A 15,649-nucleotide genomic window follows, 5' to 3' on the forward strand; every position below is an offset into this window, starting at 1 on the left:
GGTAAGAGACAATGGCACAATCTGTCTAAATTTGAATGCTGGAGAATACACCTGAACATTCATATTCAGGAGTGTTCCTATACACCTATATATTCGGAGGAGGGGGGGGGGGGGGGGCGCTGGGGCCGTATTAGCCTAGGGCGGCCAGAACCCTTAATCAGGTCCTGCTCTCAGCTGAATGACAATTGCAGAGTGAATAGAAATACTGTTTCTGGGGTTCAATGTTTTTGTGAGTAGCAATAATTGTAATTCTAAGCTCAGATGTGAATTTGGCACTAAGCTTTATACAGAGTATAAACCAATTCAGACCTAGATCACTATGGATACATTTCTTCATTTGCTCCAAAATAATAATTTCCAACCTCATATATTATTAGGTGTTTAGTCTTGTTTTTAGCTGTGTTGTAGAAAGTGGGAAGAGGTTCATATGATAGAAAAAACAAAAAAAAGTGTTGTGGCCATTTAAAATATAGACATTTATGTATAGCTTATCATATCATATTGTAGGGTATAGCTTTATATTATTTGATGCTGTGTTAATAATAATAATAATAATAATAATAATAATAATAATAATAATAATAATAATATTATTATTGTCACTGCACAATCTTGTTCTAGAACTCTGGAGTTTGAAAGTGTAATTTGGCAGGACTTTCTTTGCAGGGGGTAACAGGCGGTCTAGCACTAGCCATGTCCCAAAATAGGCTCAGGCATGTCTCCAACACGGTGTGGTCATGTCCCCATGGGTGACGTGTACAACTCTGCCCTAAGCATCTATGGAGTGACCCATGCTGTATCAGGGCCCTAGAATACATTTGGTGGCCCCATCTATGTGACTTGCTATACTTGCAGCTCCCTGTCAGTTACTTGTTCGACATTCGACACAACTACAGCATGCGAGTTCAGCAATTGCCTTAGAGATGAAGGAGTGTGTTTAAATCATAAGGCTTTCTTTTGTCATAGAGTTCAACAAACATTGATTTATCCATTGTGTTCTATGCCACAACAGGGGTTTGCTGTCCATCTATTTTCTAATTGCATTATTGTTACAAACGTAGTTACTAGTAGTAGTAGATTTTTGGTCGTTTTTTTAGCTGTCATTTTGTTTGTGTGCTTGATAACTGAATGCCATTGGCCAGCATTTTTCTTGGTGCAACGATCCAAAGTTGAATGATGATAAAAACAATATTATCCAGATAGGTCCCCTTAACAGATCCATAGTCCGGTCCAAAGATAATACCACATAATTATTTAGGTTCATTATAGGACTTAATGTCATTAACATGAAAGGGTTATGTAAGGGACTGAGGCCATTAGGTTAAAACCAAAGTTAGTGTTTCATTTGTATTTTAATTATTTTTTGTTATTTAGTCATTATATCAGAGAGTCTAGTCTGCACAACAGAAATCATTGGACTGTATGAGAGGTCTATCTAGGCACCATTAATATACAGTAGGTACACCGCTGTCCTGCTAGCCCAGGGCAAAACCCTTCTGCATCTTTCTCAAAACAACTCCATAGATAGTGAATACTATTGTGCCCCCAGGAATATGTCAGTATGAAGAACAGAAGATAGATTACAACATTACAACATTTCTTTACTACTCAAATTTATTTACAGTTATAAGCATATACATAGAATCATTATAGGTGTATCAGGAAGCAGGTTCCAAAGGTTACTGTTATTAGAATAAATACAAGTAAACAACACACTTACTAGTTTCCGTATTTTGATTATTCTGTTATACACTCACCATGGTAGCTGAGAACAAAGAAACCGCTTGTTGTGAAGTCACTGTGGAACTTTATCAGGACCTGGTTGGAAGTGCTGTAAACAGATTCCAGTGCAGTGTTGCCACTAAACTGTCCAATCTGAGGAGAGCTTTGGTCTGGTCCATCCCTACAAGACATGATATATTCAATTCAATTTTCACAATGCATTGTTCTATTGTTTGGTGGATATTTTACAAAGTAAGCTTTTAAATATTGTGAGCTTTCTCAGAGCAACCGATCATGCTTAGCAGACCACTTGTAGTTGTAACTTAACCTGGTTTGATCTGAGCATGATGAAGAAATCGATGTCTTCTCTCCTCCTCCAAGAACTTTTAGGTGAAGATAAGTCTTCTCCTGGAGGCGGAGAGAAGTCTTCTCAACACCTCCAAGAACTTTTAGGTGAAGGTGAGTCTTCTCCTGGAGGTGAAGAGAAGTCTTCTCAACACCTCCAAGAACTTTTAGGTGAAGGTAAGTCTTTTCCTAGAGGTGGAGAGAGGTCTTCTCAACACCACCAAGATCTATTAGATTGACCCATGCACAGGGACACGCAGTTATGCAATAAAGTTCCTATTTGAAATGACTTTACTATATTTTACATGTAAATCACATAGAGATTAATACTTACATTTTACATTCATACCAGTAACCTTTATCAAACATGTTGCTTTTTTTTTTATTAATTATAGCTTCTCTCTGTGTTTTTTAGGCATGTAATATTATCATCAGGAAATGTGGTTATTTTTTTTACCTTTGTTACTCCATGATAAGACACAGCTTTGCTGAACTGAACAATTGAATATAAATCGTGTCCAGGGAACAGCTTTGTGTCATATCCCGGATCAACAAAAAATAATCAACTTTTCCTAATGATATAAAAGCATGGCTGAAAATGACAGGAGGAAGCCACAAATAAAATGCAAATCAATAAGTGAAAGTTGTAAGTGGATATGAACAAGTCAGTAAAGCCATCTGAAATGGAAAACGCCAATGACTTCTTAGGCAGATGTAACTTCAACTCATGTAATACCAAAAATAATGTCCGTTACCAAAGTTGCCCCCTCCCCCACCAACATAAGCAATTTATCTTGCTTTCTTAAACACCAATTCAGAATAATGCCTGAACAAGAGTCAGAGAGGATCCAAAAACCAGGCAAATCTTAAATCTCCTGCTTCAGTCACTTCCAATTTAATTGATTTACAGATTTCCCATTAGCCCGTAATATCATTCAGTCAACGAGAAAGGGTCTGAGTCATTAAGGAAAGTATGTAAAAAAGGAGTAAATGTTCTACGGGACAAACCGTGTTACAATGCAAGGAGTGCAAATTAGTTTATTATTTTGCACATAAGTTAGATACTGGCTGTTTTCTCATCAAGCACACAAATACAAGATAGCTTTAATTTTACACTGAAATGTAAAATTGATCAAGGACATGCCCTACCCCAACTAATAAATCTGTCCCAACATTTTAAATTTATACCCCTCTCCAATGCAACATGGTTTTGCCCAGGTGCTCCTTTTTTATGCTTTGCTCTCCTTAATGACTCAGGCCCAAAGAGATTAGAAATCTCCAAAAACAACAAGCAAGGACTTTTTTCCATGTGAGCAATACGAGTATAGAATTGGATTGGCTTCCATTTAAAAAAGGAAGGTATTAAGGCATTTACGCCAGGAATCACACATTGATTAATTATTATTGATTAATTATTTTTACAGGATAGACAACCACAAAGAGTGTGATCAGTGTAAGACTAGAGTTTTCAGGGAGCACTAGCAATTTTAGAAAAAGACCCACTTTACAGTCAAAACCGACTATATTAATCTGAGTTAGAAAGTACATTGGCCACCAAGATAGAAGCTGCATTGTTAATGGTGGGATTGTAGAAAGCATGAAGCAAACTTTATAACAACTGTTAGGAGAGACACTGATGTTGAAGATACCTGGAAATGTCAAAAGAAAAATATACAAATGTACTTTATGTGTCAAATAAAGTGTAGTACAAGTATGGTTTCAATATTACATTTGGTAAGGGCATATCAATGGATATTAAGATAAAATACTGAATAAACCGCTGTTGCATATACAGTGCCTACTTTAAAGTTACTGCAACTGTGTGCTTATTTATTACAAGTTAACCCGTGCATGATACTTATGCATTCTAGTCAAATCAAGCTACTTAAGGTGTTAAAAAGGGTCTTGTCATGCATTTGGGCCTAGCCCAGGCCTCCTCAGGGGAAGAGCGTTACTTCCCGATGCAAGCGCCCTTTTTTAACGTGGTTTTGTCCACATGTCACCACCTCATCATTCTTCTCCATCACCTCATCCTTCATTTTCATCGCCACATCTATCCAGATGTCTATCCAGACACAGGGATCTCTCTCAGCGGTCCTGAGTATCACACTCCTCTCGCTCTGTCACCCCCGGCAACCACCAACCACTCCCCACTGTCACCCCCGGCAACCACCAACCACTCCCAACTGTCACTTCTCCTTCAAGAAATATATATATATATTTTTTAAATCTTTTTAAACACTTTTAACAATTAACAAATTAAATTAACAAATTAAAAACATCTTAGTATACCAAATTTCAGTCCTTTCCACACACACTAAGAATTTAGTAGGTCAGTGTATAACTCTGCCCAGCAGGTGGTGCTGCAGCTTGGTTTTATTTTTTCCACACACACACAGACAGACAGACTAACACACGCCACTAGACATTTATATTATAGATTACCCATACATTTTCATTTCCTTGGTAGCTACTTTGAGATGCTCATATTTCAGCTGCAAAACTTGAAATACCACAATGTCGTATAGTTCAGTTACAGTGGCTGCTTTTAATATAGATATGGTCAACTCAGATTGATTTAAATAAATGTCACATTCTTTGTTAAAGTGCATTCATTACTTTTCTATAAAAGCAGAGGAAAACTTTTACTATAAGGTAAATATGCTGAGACCTTAAATATTACATTAATTCATGCTTTTACTTTTTTATTTTATTTAATTAGTTGATTAACTTTACAGAAGTTTGGTGCAATCCAGAGCAGTTGTAGTGATTTCATGGCAGAATATCTCAGCATTTTGCTTCCTATTTACAAAATACATGCATGACATTAAATGTTTTTTCACTAAGTGCAATAAAATGATGTTTACCTTAAGGTAAAGTAAGATTTGGCGTTGGCCAACCACCTTCAAGGTGGCAATATAGATCAGGATTTGCTTTGGTTCTATATAGTTCCATATTATATAGGAATATTATATATTACATATGAGCAGCATGGTGGCTCAGTGGTTAGCACTTCTGCCTCACAGCACTGGGGTCATGAGTTCAATTCCCGACCATGGCCTTATCTGTGTGGAGTTTGTATGCTCTCCCTGTGTTTGTGTGGGTTTCCTCCGGGTGCTCCGATTTCCTCCCACACTCCAAAGAAACATACTGGTAGGTTAATTGGCTGCTAACAAATTGACCCTAGTCTGTGTGTCTGTGTGTGTGTTAGGAATTTAGACTGTAAGTCACATCAAAAACTGATGTGAGTGAGTTCTCTGTACAGTGCTGCTGAATTAGTGGCACTATATAAATAAATGATGATGATGATATTATTATGCCACAGTTTGATATGTGTTACTTTTAAACAAGTGCTAGTTTTATTTTTTTATAGCATGCACTTAAATATAAACATATTTATATCAGTAATAGATGAGTTAGGAATCCAGTTGGTTTGGTTGTCTTACCAATGTACCACATACAATTTGGATATGACAGAGTTAAATACTATTCACACTAATGCACCCTCACATCTGTCCCATTCTCCACCCTGAACCACATTTGCTCCTCATGTCTCAGCTGTGCCCTCTTCCACTTAGAATGTTAGCTCTCTAATGAGCAGGGTCCTCCATACCCTTTGTTTTCATATCTGCATTTATTTTGTCTACCTTGTATGTCACTGTTTTATGTATGTATTGTTTTTGCTACTGTACGGCACTGCAGAGCATTATGGCGCTTTACAAATCTACGATAATAATAATAATGCTTACTTCTATGACATCTCCAGCACAAAGAATGTAGAATATGCATATTATGATTATAGCCTGATCAGGAGAGTTATAAAAATAAAATGTCCCTGTTTCCCAGAATGTCCTTTTCTTGTCGTTAGTCCTGCTGCTGAAAAGCCAACTATGGAGTACTGTGTTTGCCTGTTTATTATCTTTTTTATTCTGTTAATCTGTTTAATCCCCCATTTTCAGATGCATTTCAAGATTAGTTCACAACCAATAAAACAGGCCAAAGTTTGGTAGATAAACTTGTTAGCATCAAGGTTTAGGGTTAGTTCAACATATATCTGCATTATGAAGCATAACTGATCAAAGGAAGTAACAAAATCATATGTGTCAATGAGATATACATGCTTCATAAGGAGTATACAGGGATGATGTATTACTTCTAGGAATCAATCTATTCATATTTATGTGTATGTGTGCATAAGCGTATAGAATGTTTTATGACATTAATATCATATCTCTGCTATGTTCCAGGAGGAAGTTATGATATATTTTGGGACCTATAAACAGAATTGTTGGACAACGGGGAAGGTATGGGAAACAGTCTGCTACTAAGAAATGTACAAACTTAGCATTCCCCCAGGCTAGATAATGTGATATAGTACATGATTGTAGTTATTCTGTTTCTGTGTTTTATTTCCATTTTATTTTAAGTAACTGTATTACATTAACATTTCTGCATGTCAATTTGTTATTGCTTTTATGCAATGCAAATTGTGACTTTTTAAGTTAATGTTCTGTGTTTATGTTCTTAAAAAAATTCACATTGCAGATAAGCTTGGGTTTTATAACACTACATTCATGCATGGAATTGTTTTACTTTACAGCAATTCTGATTAAAATAAGTTGTAACTGAAATTTGGGATAAGTATGGGAATAACCGAGGACTTTATAACTAAAGCTTAGTGGTGGCAGTGTTTTGTGTCTAATAGGAAGATTTTTTATGGGTTTTAATAAAACTAGGTGTTTTTAACCCTTTCACACCAGCATGTCATGCATGTCTAGGAAGTATTGTTGTGACAATATGGATTTATTTTAAAGTCCAATTTTTAACTCTTTAATTTCCACATAAACAACTTAACTCTTGTTATACACAAGTTAACCCGTGCATGATACTAATGCATTCTAGTCAAATCAAGCTACTTAAGGTGTTAAAAAGGTTCTTGTCATGCATTTGGGCCTAGCCCAGGCCTCCTCAGGGGAAGAGCGTTACTTCCCGACGCAAGCGCCCTTTTTTAACGTGGTTTTGTCCACATGTCACCACCTCATCATTTTTCTCCATCACCTCATCCTTCATCTTCATTGCCACATCCTTCATCAAGTTACTTAAGGTGTTAAAAACTCCCCACTGTCACCCCCAGCAACCACCAACCACTTTCAACTGTCACTTCTCCTTCAAGAAATATATAGGTCAGTGTATAACTCTGCCCAGCAGGTGGCGCTTCAGCTTGGTTGTTTTTTTCCACACACACCACTAGGCATTTATATAGTAGATTTATAATACTTAGTGGATGTTTGAAACAAAATAAATTGTTGCTATAGTAATCATTTAGCGCTTTACATAATTACTTTGATTTACTGGTAGAATGCATTTTTACACAGACGGGATGTGATAGGTGTTGAAATGGGATGTACAATTAGGAAAGAGGACCATTTGATAGCATGACGGAATTAAGATAGCCAGAAAGTTAGTTAAAAATGTAAATGCAATCTTTGCTAGTTAGAAATCTAGAAAGTCCAAAAGTTGTTTTTTGGCCTGGTTCACAATGTTTTGTATAGCAAGCAGGTAAGCCCCAATATATTGTATGTATCTTACATCAAAGCCTCTTAAATGGTTAAATAACAGATGTTGTGTTTTCTCCAAAATAATTATTAATTAAGTAATAACAATTTTTTCTTGCAAATAATTTTATGACTTTTTTTTTTCTCTATGGAACATTACGGTTTGTGAAAAAACGATTATATTTTTTTTAAATGGCATTTACTATGTTTATCTCTAAACTGGATTATTCAATTAATCTTTCTTCTCAGACAGGTGTTATAATCTATTTTTAAGTAAAACAAAATTGCTTGAACGACATTGAAATCCAGTTAACATTTCTGTTAGCCTATAAAATGTTTTGAAATGAGAATAAATATTAAGATAATTTCTGACATTTGAATATTTTTTTTATTCCCACTAGTAACATTAATCAGACCATAAAGAGGTTGACAACTGCAATAAAATAATTGTAAAATGAATGTAAAATGCATCGTGCTGCCCCTTGCCCACTTCTTAATATGACATCTTCTCTTCTCGGGAGTGTGGCGCTGGCTTGTGACATCATCCGACCGCTTGACAGGTAAGATGTTTCCAAATGTTGCCCACCTATGTCAACAGCCTGCATTGGGGGTCGCCATCGGTATGTAAGAACACTGAATGAATATTGGATATTATGTCACTCATTCAGTTTTTTTAGGCTCCCCCTGAACCTTGGTGCTTAATGGTAACGCCGGCCCTGAATATGTGACATGTTATAACACCACTGTATGATCTTATGAAGTCCAGACATTTCCTGCACCGCTCCTAATTAAAGGAGCAGTAAATATAAAAATGGAATGTTCATAATTGCTAATAAACTCACTCCCCCAGGCTTGCAAGACTTCACCGAGACTGGTTAGTTTAGCTCAATATTATATTAAACAAAATGTATTCTGTGTTAGCATAATAGTGACATTTTAAAACACTCAATATTTTAATGATCAATAGCACTGTAAAATGTATGCAAATTAACAGGAAACACAGATGGAAAAAATCTGTGGATCATTAAGTAGCTGGGTTAATAAATCAACCAGGAATAAAATCTGCTTACCATACGGTTATAAAATCATAAATAGGTTCTGTTTGAAGGACTGTGAAATTTATGTATATTCCATTTCCTGGTGGAACTTTGACCAGCCACAGGCAGTCTTGGAAGTTTGGGTACTCGTCGGGGTATCCAGGAGAGTAAATAGTACCATTCATTGCTGTTATATTTCCTCCGCAGAGAGCTGTAAAATAGTTCAACAAATAAAAATGGTAAGGACTGGCTGTAAATACTTTAGTCTGTGGAACTGCATGAAAGATAGCTGAAGAGTCTGTCAAGTGTTTGCACTCGAGTTCTCCAAATTGTTAAGCTGCAAGCAAAAACAAGTATTACTGCACTGGGAAAATAGTTTTTTTGTGCTTTATCCTCATGAAATTAAAATGACAGGTTTCATAGAAACAGAACCATTTTCACAACACTTATGTATTTTATACTGAAATTTAAACCTAACAGGTACAGAAATGTTATAGCCGAACACATTGGGCCTGAAACATTAACTAAAGTAAGGCAAAAAAGGAGTAAATTTCCTCCTGGACAAACCACGTTACAATACAAGGGGTGAAAATTTGTTTATTATTTTGCAGATAAGTTAAATACTGGCTGTTTTTCATCTGTACACAAATACTTAATAGCTTTATTTGTACACTGAAATTTCAAGCTGATCTCTAAAGCTAGGTACACACTACACGGTTTTCGTCCAATAATCGGCTCAATCAGCCGACATACGACCACTCGTTCAAAAGTCGGGTCAGTGTGTGTAGCGACACGATGGTCGAAAGTCTGCCCAAATGGATGATTGTCGCTTCATTTGGTTTTTCGTACCGTTTAATATTTTCGTTCCAATCTCGTTTCCGCTGTGTAGTGTGTATAAGTTTCCGACCGATCCACAACAGTGAGTACGAAATTACAGTCATTGCTCACAACAACGTGGCTGTAAAAAGTCGCTAAAGGGACGTTCGCTCTTCCCTTTATCGTAATAAACCAGGCTAGTGTGTATGCAGTCCATGAACCGAGCGATCGGAACATCGATCGCATGTAAAATCGAACGGCATAAAAAGTTGGTGGAAAATTCTGTAGTGTGTACCTAGCTTTAGACATGCCCTATCCCAACTATAGATCTATCCCCACATTTTAAATTTACCTCCTCCTCCAATGCAACATGGTTTTGCCAAGGTGCAAAATTACTTCTTTTTAATGCTTTACTCTCCTTCAAGACTCAGGTCCATTGTGGTTAAAGTATCTACACAAAGACAACTGCATATTTCCTATAAATATATGGTAGGAGGATGATTACTATTTAAAAAAAAAAAATTGTCATACAAAAAAGTCCATGGAAACTTCCGGGAAGATGAAGGTCACAAGGGCCACAGTTTATTTGGTAAGTAAAGGAAAATTTACTTGGACTTGTGACAATATTTTTTTTGATTTTGCACATAAGATAAATACTGGCTGCTTTTTCATCTAGCGCACAAATACTTGAAAGCTTATTTATACACTGATATTTAAAGTTGATCTAGGACATTCCCTACCCCAACTATAAATCTGCCATCACATTGTAAAATTACCTCTCCCTCCAATGCAACATGGTTTTGCCAAGGGGTAAAGTTACTCTTTTTTTTTTTGCTTTCCCTTCCTTAATGAATCAAACCCTGTGTCTTTTATCTGTTCTGAGTTGATACAGAGCACATACACTATAACTAAACAGTGTCCTTAGCAGCTCTACGAGCAGCCAAAGCATATATATTGAAAATATTAAATATATTGATACAAAATGAAACTTCAAAACTCATACCATCACATCGAGGCATTGGATGGTTCCAGTTACGGCTCACTCCATGAAGACACGTGAGTGCAGATTCTCCAATCAACGAATAGCCAGGGTAACACTCAAAAGAAACAGTATGTCCTACAGTAAAGTCATTTCCAATCACAAATCCATTACGAAATGGGCGTGGATCAGGGCAGCTCTGTAACTGGTATGCTAGGAATAAGAATAGAAACACATGATTAATGAATAAGCTTTTTAATGACATAAAAAGATGTAAAATACAGTCAGAGCTGTCTAGTGGTGGTGTCATATTGATTTGTATAAATTTTATGCACCTTTGCCATTTCTGTATGAAGTGCACTTATGTTTACATACTGTAGGTGTCAGTGTTGCTCTTATTACAAATAGACGGCTTCTAAGTCTATTACTCAGCTCTTTATGAAGAATAATAAAGCAGTAACCCCTCCAACATTTAATTTCTTGTTTACTTTGAATAAATTGAAAATAGCAATCTTGTTAAAATATACATTTATGGGGGAACAAATTATAATGACCAAAAAATGTTATATATAGAACAACAATTTAGACTGTACTTTTAGCTTAATAAATGAACCCCATTACATATCACAATATACGGAACATTTAGTAGTAGAACCTTTTTACGTTTTTGTCTCAACATATTTTTCTTGTCACAGATTTTAATTTGTTTGTTGTCTCCTTTTATGCTATATCAACCGGCATCAACTGTTTACAGAATAGTATCTCAGCTGGAACACATCATAGTTCCAAGTCATTTGCATTGAAGTACACATAGCATGAACATCAGAAATGTTTTACTAAATACAGAATAAACATATAAATATTGTAAAACATTAACTCACAGGTCATAACAAACATAGCAGATTTTTTTTTTTAAAAAAAAAATCCTATTGTTCATAATTGCAAATTTAGAAAACTGTTTGCAAAAATACCGGTCACATAGCTACTACGAGCTGGTGGATAACCAAGGTGAGGTCGGAAGAATGTATCTACAAGTCCAACAAGGACTAGGAAACACTGAAGGCCAACAATGCTATTGCCTTCCAGTAGCCACAAACAGTTTCCACACCAACAACTACAATTTAAATTCCATTTCTTTATGTATCAATTATTCTGCCCACCTCCTAGATTTTTTTAGCTCATTTGCAGGATCAACATTACCTTCTCTTTTATGTCAGTGTATGTAATGTATTTATATCATAATCCTCTCAACGCAGAGTGTATGCGTAATATGTCAGCCCTTTATAAATAAATGATAGTAAATTGTCACGGTCACTGAAGGCAACTAACAATCAGGATTGGCGCAGGGCTTCTTGAGGCGCGGAGTCTAATGGACCCCCTGGTCTTTACCAAGAACCACCGCAAGACAGGATGGATTTTGCTGTTGGTAGTCAAGGCGCTGCCCTCAGGGTAGCCCCCTGATGTGATAGAGGGTAAATGGATGGATGCAGCTGGATAAACACAGGCAAGTACTAAGGTTGTAGTCAATATACCAAGTCGGGTTGGATACACTCTGAGGTACACGGAGCCGAGGTCAATCCAGAAAGCGAGATCAGTGAACAAGCCGGGTCGGATACACACTGAAGTATGTGGAGCCAAGGACAATCCAGGAAACGAGATCAGTAAACAAGCCGGGTCAGTAACACACTGAAAGCAGCACAAGGGTTAATCCAGCCAGGAGAAATTCACTAGAAGCTGAGAACTATAAAGCACAGCGGGAGCCAGAAGCACGGGTTAGCAACTTGTGCATCTTATATAGTGCAGGGAGTTTCAAACTCCCCGCCCAGAGTCACATGATCTAAGCACCGGGCAGGAAGTTTAACAAGAGAGCGCTGTGATTGGGAACGTGGAGCAGGAAAGTTCCTCACATAAATATATTGGAATGTTCTAAAATATGTTTATGTCTCAAATTCATCAAAACAACTCTGATTATACACCCCCAGCAACTTCTTATGTGTGTTTTCCTGGCTTGCCTGATGATTCCATGGTGTTTCTACAAGAGCTCTGCAGAGCAGATAGCTAGCTCTCTGCTACATGACTAATCAAGCTTTAAAAGCCCATTTCACGTCTGTCAACAAGGCCTGTTGAAGGCTCCCTGACATTGAGGCGTCAAAAACTAATGTAAGCAAATGGTCACTTTATGACAAGCATTTTCTTCTATTGGCTTTCTTTACATCAATTTCATGATCAAAAGCCTTAATGTTCTGTATAAAGCTCTACGGGGTTCTCATTGAGTTTATGGTACACTGTGGTGCAGGGAGGCTTTGAGAACGTGCATCAAAGCTCGGTTAAATGCGACGGCAAAGTACAAGGTTTTGTCTAAGCTATTAACTAGAGTTGTTTTTCAACTCCTATTTATACGAGCCTTTTAGTTACCAAAGCTGTATACAACGCTATCAGATAATTTGTGATAATATAGCAGTCTGCTGTTCTGCAGCATAGTGAAAAGTAGCAAAATATTGATTGGGGTTGAAAGGCTATCATCATAAACACTGCAGTAAAATTTGAACAATTTGAGACTATTGTTTAAGATTGTATCTACACAAAATAGGTAACAAATGTAGTTTCATTAAATACTTTCAAACATAAATATAAATTATCCAGCATACAATAGATATCAGTGCTCCTTGAAATAAATACATTTATAAACTCTTTATTACTTTCAAAGATGAGAAGATAGCTACTGCCTAAAATGTTTATATTTTTATGAGTAAATACTTTTTTTTATTGATGGCTGGTGTAAAAACACACTGCTGATGATGGTGACGGTTGCCAGTACTAGATAGCCACTTTTGATTGGCTGATTGTGGATTGACCTCTGAAGCTGATAGGTGCTTTCTTCTTTGCTCTTGCCTATATTACATGGTTTTATGAGTTACTTTAGCATTTTTATAGATTTTTGCTACTTTTATTCCTACAAGAAAAGGAAGATTATACTTGTATTATATATATATATATATATATATATATATATATATATATATACATATACATATATATACATATATATATATATATATATATTCATTTAAATCAATAGCACCACATAAACCTAATAGCAAATGTGTCTTTTGCTATCAAAACAAATGTTTTTCCTGTGCTTTTCTTGTGCTTGTTGCAATCTGGTAGGCTCTCTGGTTGAAATTAGCCAGTAGAGAACGCCCCACTGCCTCCTAGTGACATCATATGTCTTAGTCCTCCTGATCTTACTCTTCATGGATTTAGTCTGTGTAGTTTTAGTCCTCTTGATCTTAGTCCTCATGTACTTAGTCTGCGTAGTCTCAGTCCTCCTGATCTTAGTCCTCATGTACTTAGTCTGTGTAGTCTTAGTCCTCCTGATCTTAGTCCTCATGGACTTAGTTCTCATGGACTTAGTCCACGTAGTCTAAATCCTCCTGATCTTAGCCCTCATGGACTTAGTCCGCGTAGTCTAAATCCTCCTGATCTTAGTCCTCATGGATTTTGTCCACATAATCTTAGTCCTCCTGATCTTAGTCCTTCTGGTCCTTGTATTCCAAGTCCAAGTCTTAGTGCTGGAAACTCTCGTGTTAGTTATTTGCAAGAAGGGGGATTTCAGCTCTTAGCCAGGGGAAGAAAGATTGCAGTTATATCAGCACTACTAGCAGGGTGAAGAGACAATTGCTAACAATAGATAAATGGGTACACTTTAAAGAAAAAGCCTTAAAGGACCATAACATCTAAAATACTTGCCTATACAAAATAACTACTCATAAAACTCAGACATGCATATATATAAAAGTTACAGATGTTTATCAGAACTGAAGATATCTCAATCAAAGTTGTAGCGCTATAATTGCAAAGAATCATGTAATTCCTATGCACAGTAGACATCACCAGAGAACTTTTTTTTAGCAAAAATTACCGGTAACAGAAAACAATAACTTGCACTAAGCTGTGCAGCAAATGTAGTTTCAATATAAAAAAATGTTAAGTTCTGTCATGGTATGCAAACATCTGCACATATTTGTGAATGTTATTATTACTTTATGTAAGACAGTGTATATGTTCGGTTTAGTGATCTTTAAACATAGCTGACATTTAATAACATTTTATATAAAGCAAATATGCAAAGAGATTCCAAATTTAAAAAAATTATATTTAAAGGTAAAATTGCAATGGTTTATGTTCTTTTGTAAATGGAGAGGCTGTTGTTTTAGCTTTGTCCTACAAATATGGAAGAAATTGTACTTTTAACATGCTTGTCTACTTCTCCAGAATGTCCAGGGGACTCCCGAATTTCGGGGACTCCTCCCGGACTCCTGGAAGCGAAGTCCAAACTTCTGCCGGATCTTGTTTCTCTTTCTTGGGCCAAGCCTTCATGAATTGATTTGTATCACTCATGTTTGTGTCATCGTGCATCAGTGGGCGGTCCTGCTTATGCAAATCATCTTACCATGGCCCCACCTCCACTGCACTATGATACAATTGTTGTCCTGCCCATTTAAGTGATGATAAACCTGTCAATGTCAATGTAAGGAGTCAATGTAAGGAGCATAGCTAGTACGTGTATTTTATTTTCTATTTCAATATACTGAATACTTTTTTTAAAATTACATAAAATTAACTTTCTTTGAACAGAATTAAACCTTTAATTCCGATTTCTTGATATATTAGTAAGATGTTCTCACAAAAAAAGGCTCATTCAGAAATGCAGAAAGTTAGCCATTTCTTCCAATTACAGTATTAAATAGTTTTGTCAAGAATTAATGATTTCATTCTGCCAAATAAATTACTTTGTGCAAATACGGAAGCATGTTTCTTTCGTGTTATCTCAGTCAATGTCCCCTAATCCCAAACCATCTCCTGGAGAACATTAGATATGCCTGTAGCTAAAATTACTGATATATTTTACAGCAATTTTAGCATATTTAAAGGAGAAAAAATGCCTGATGTGTAAGCAGCATGTATTGTTCTTCAAATGGTAATACAGAATATGTTTCCTCTGTGCAAAGAAAATTGTTCTCTGTATATTTCACTAAAAAAAGAAAAGTGAGCCACCATAATACTTTTATGATCACCTTAATGTTCCTTTAATGCAACTTCCCTGATTTAAAAAAAGAAACACAAACAAGTTATATAAACTATTTTAGAGTGATTGACAGGTAAACCCGGGCATGAAGAAGTCCATCACCGGC

The 15,649-nt window shown here is 36.2% G+C and overlaps 1 protein-coding gene across 1 annotated transcript in view; it reads right to left on the minus strand.

Moving 5' to 3' along the window:
* Positions 1–15,649, minus strand: part of CSMD3 (CUB and Sushi multiple domains 3) — an 853,424-nt gene that overhangs the window by 149,060 nt on the left and 688,715 nt on the right. Inside the window, exons 43-45 of the mRNA XM_075213978.1 lie at positions 10,479–10,667; positions 8,693–8,870; positions 1,758–1,903 (exon numbers count right to left, since the gene is read on the minus strand). Coding sequence (XP_075070079.1) covers positions 1,758–1,903; positions 8,693–8,870; positions 10,479–10,667 — 513 coding nt within the window. The remainder of the gene's footprint in view (positions 1–1,757; positions 1,904–8,692; positions 8,871–10,478; positions 10,668–15,649) is intronic.

The sequence above is a fragment of the Mixophyes fleayi genome, chromosome 5 (genome assembly GCF_038048845.1).
Source record: "Mixophyes fleayi isolate aMixFle1 chromosome 5, aMixFle1.hap1, whole genome shotgun sequence".
Classification (NCBI taxonomy): domain Eukaryota; kingdom Metazoa; phylum Chordata; class Amphibia; order Anura; family Limnodynastidae; genus Mixophyes; species Mixophyes fleayi.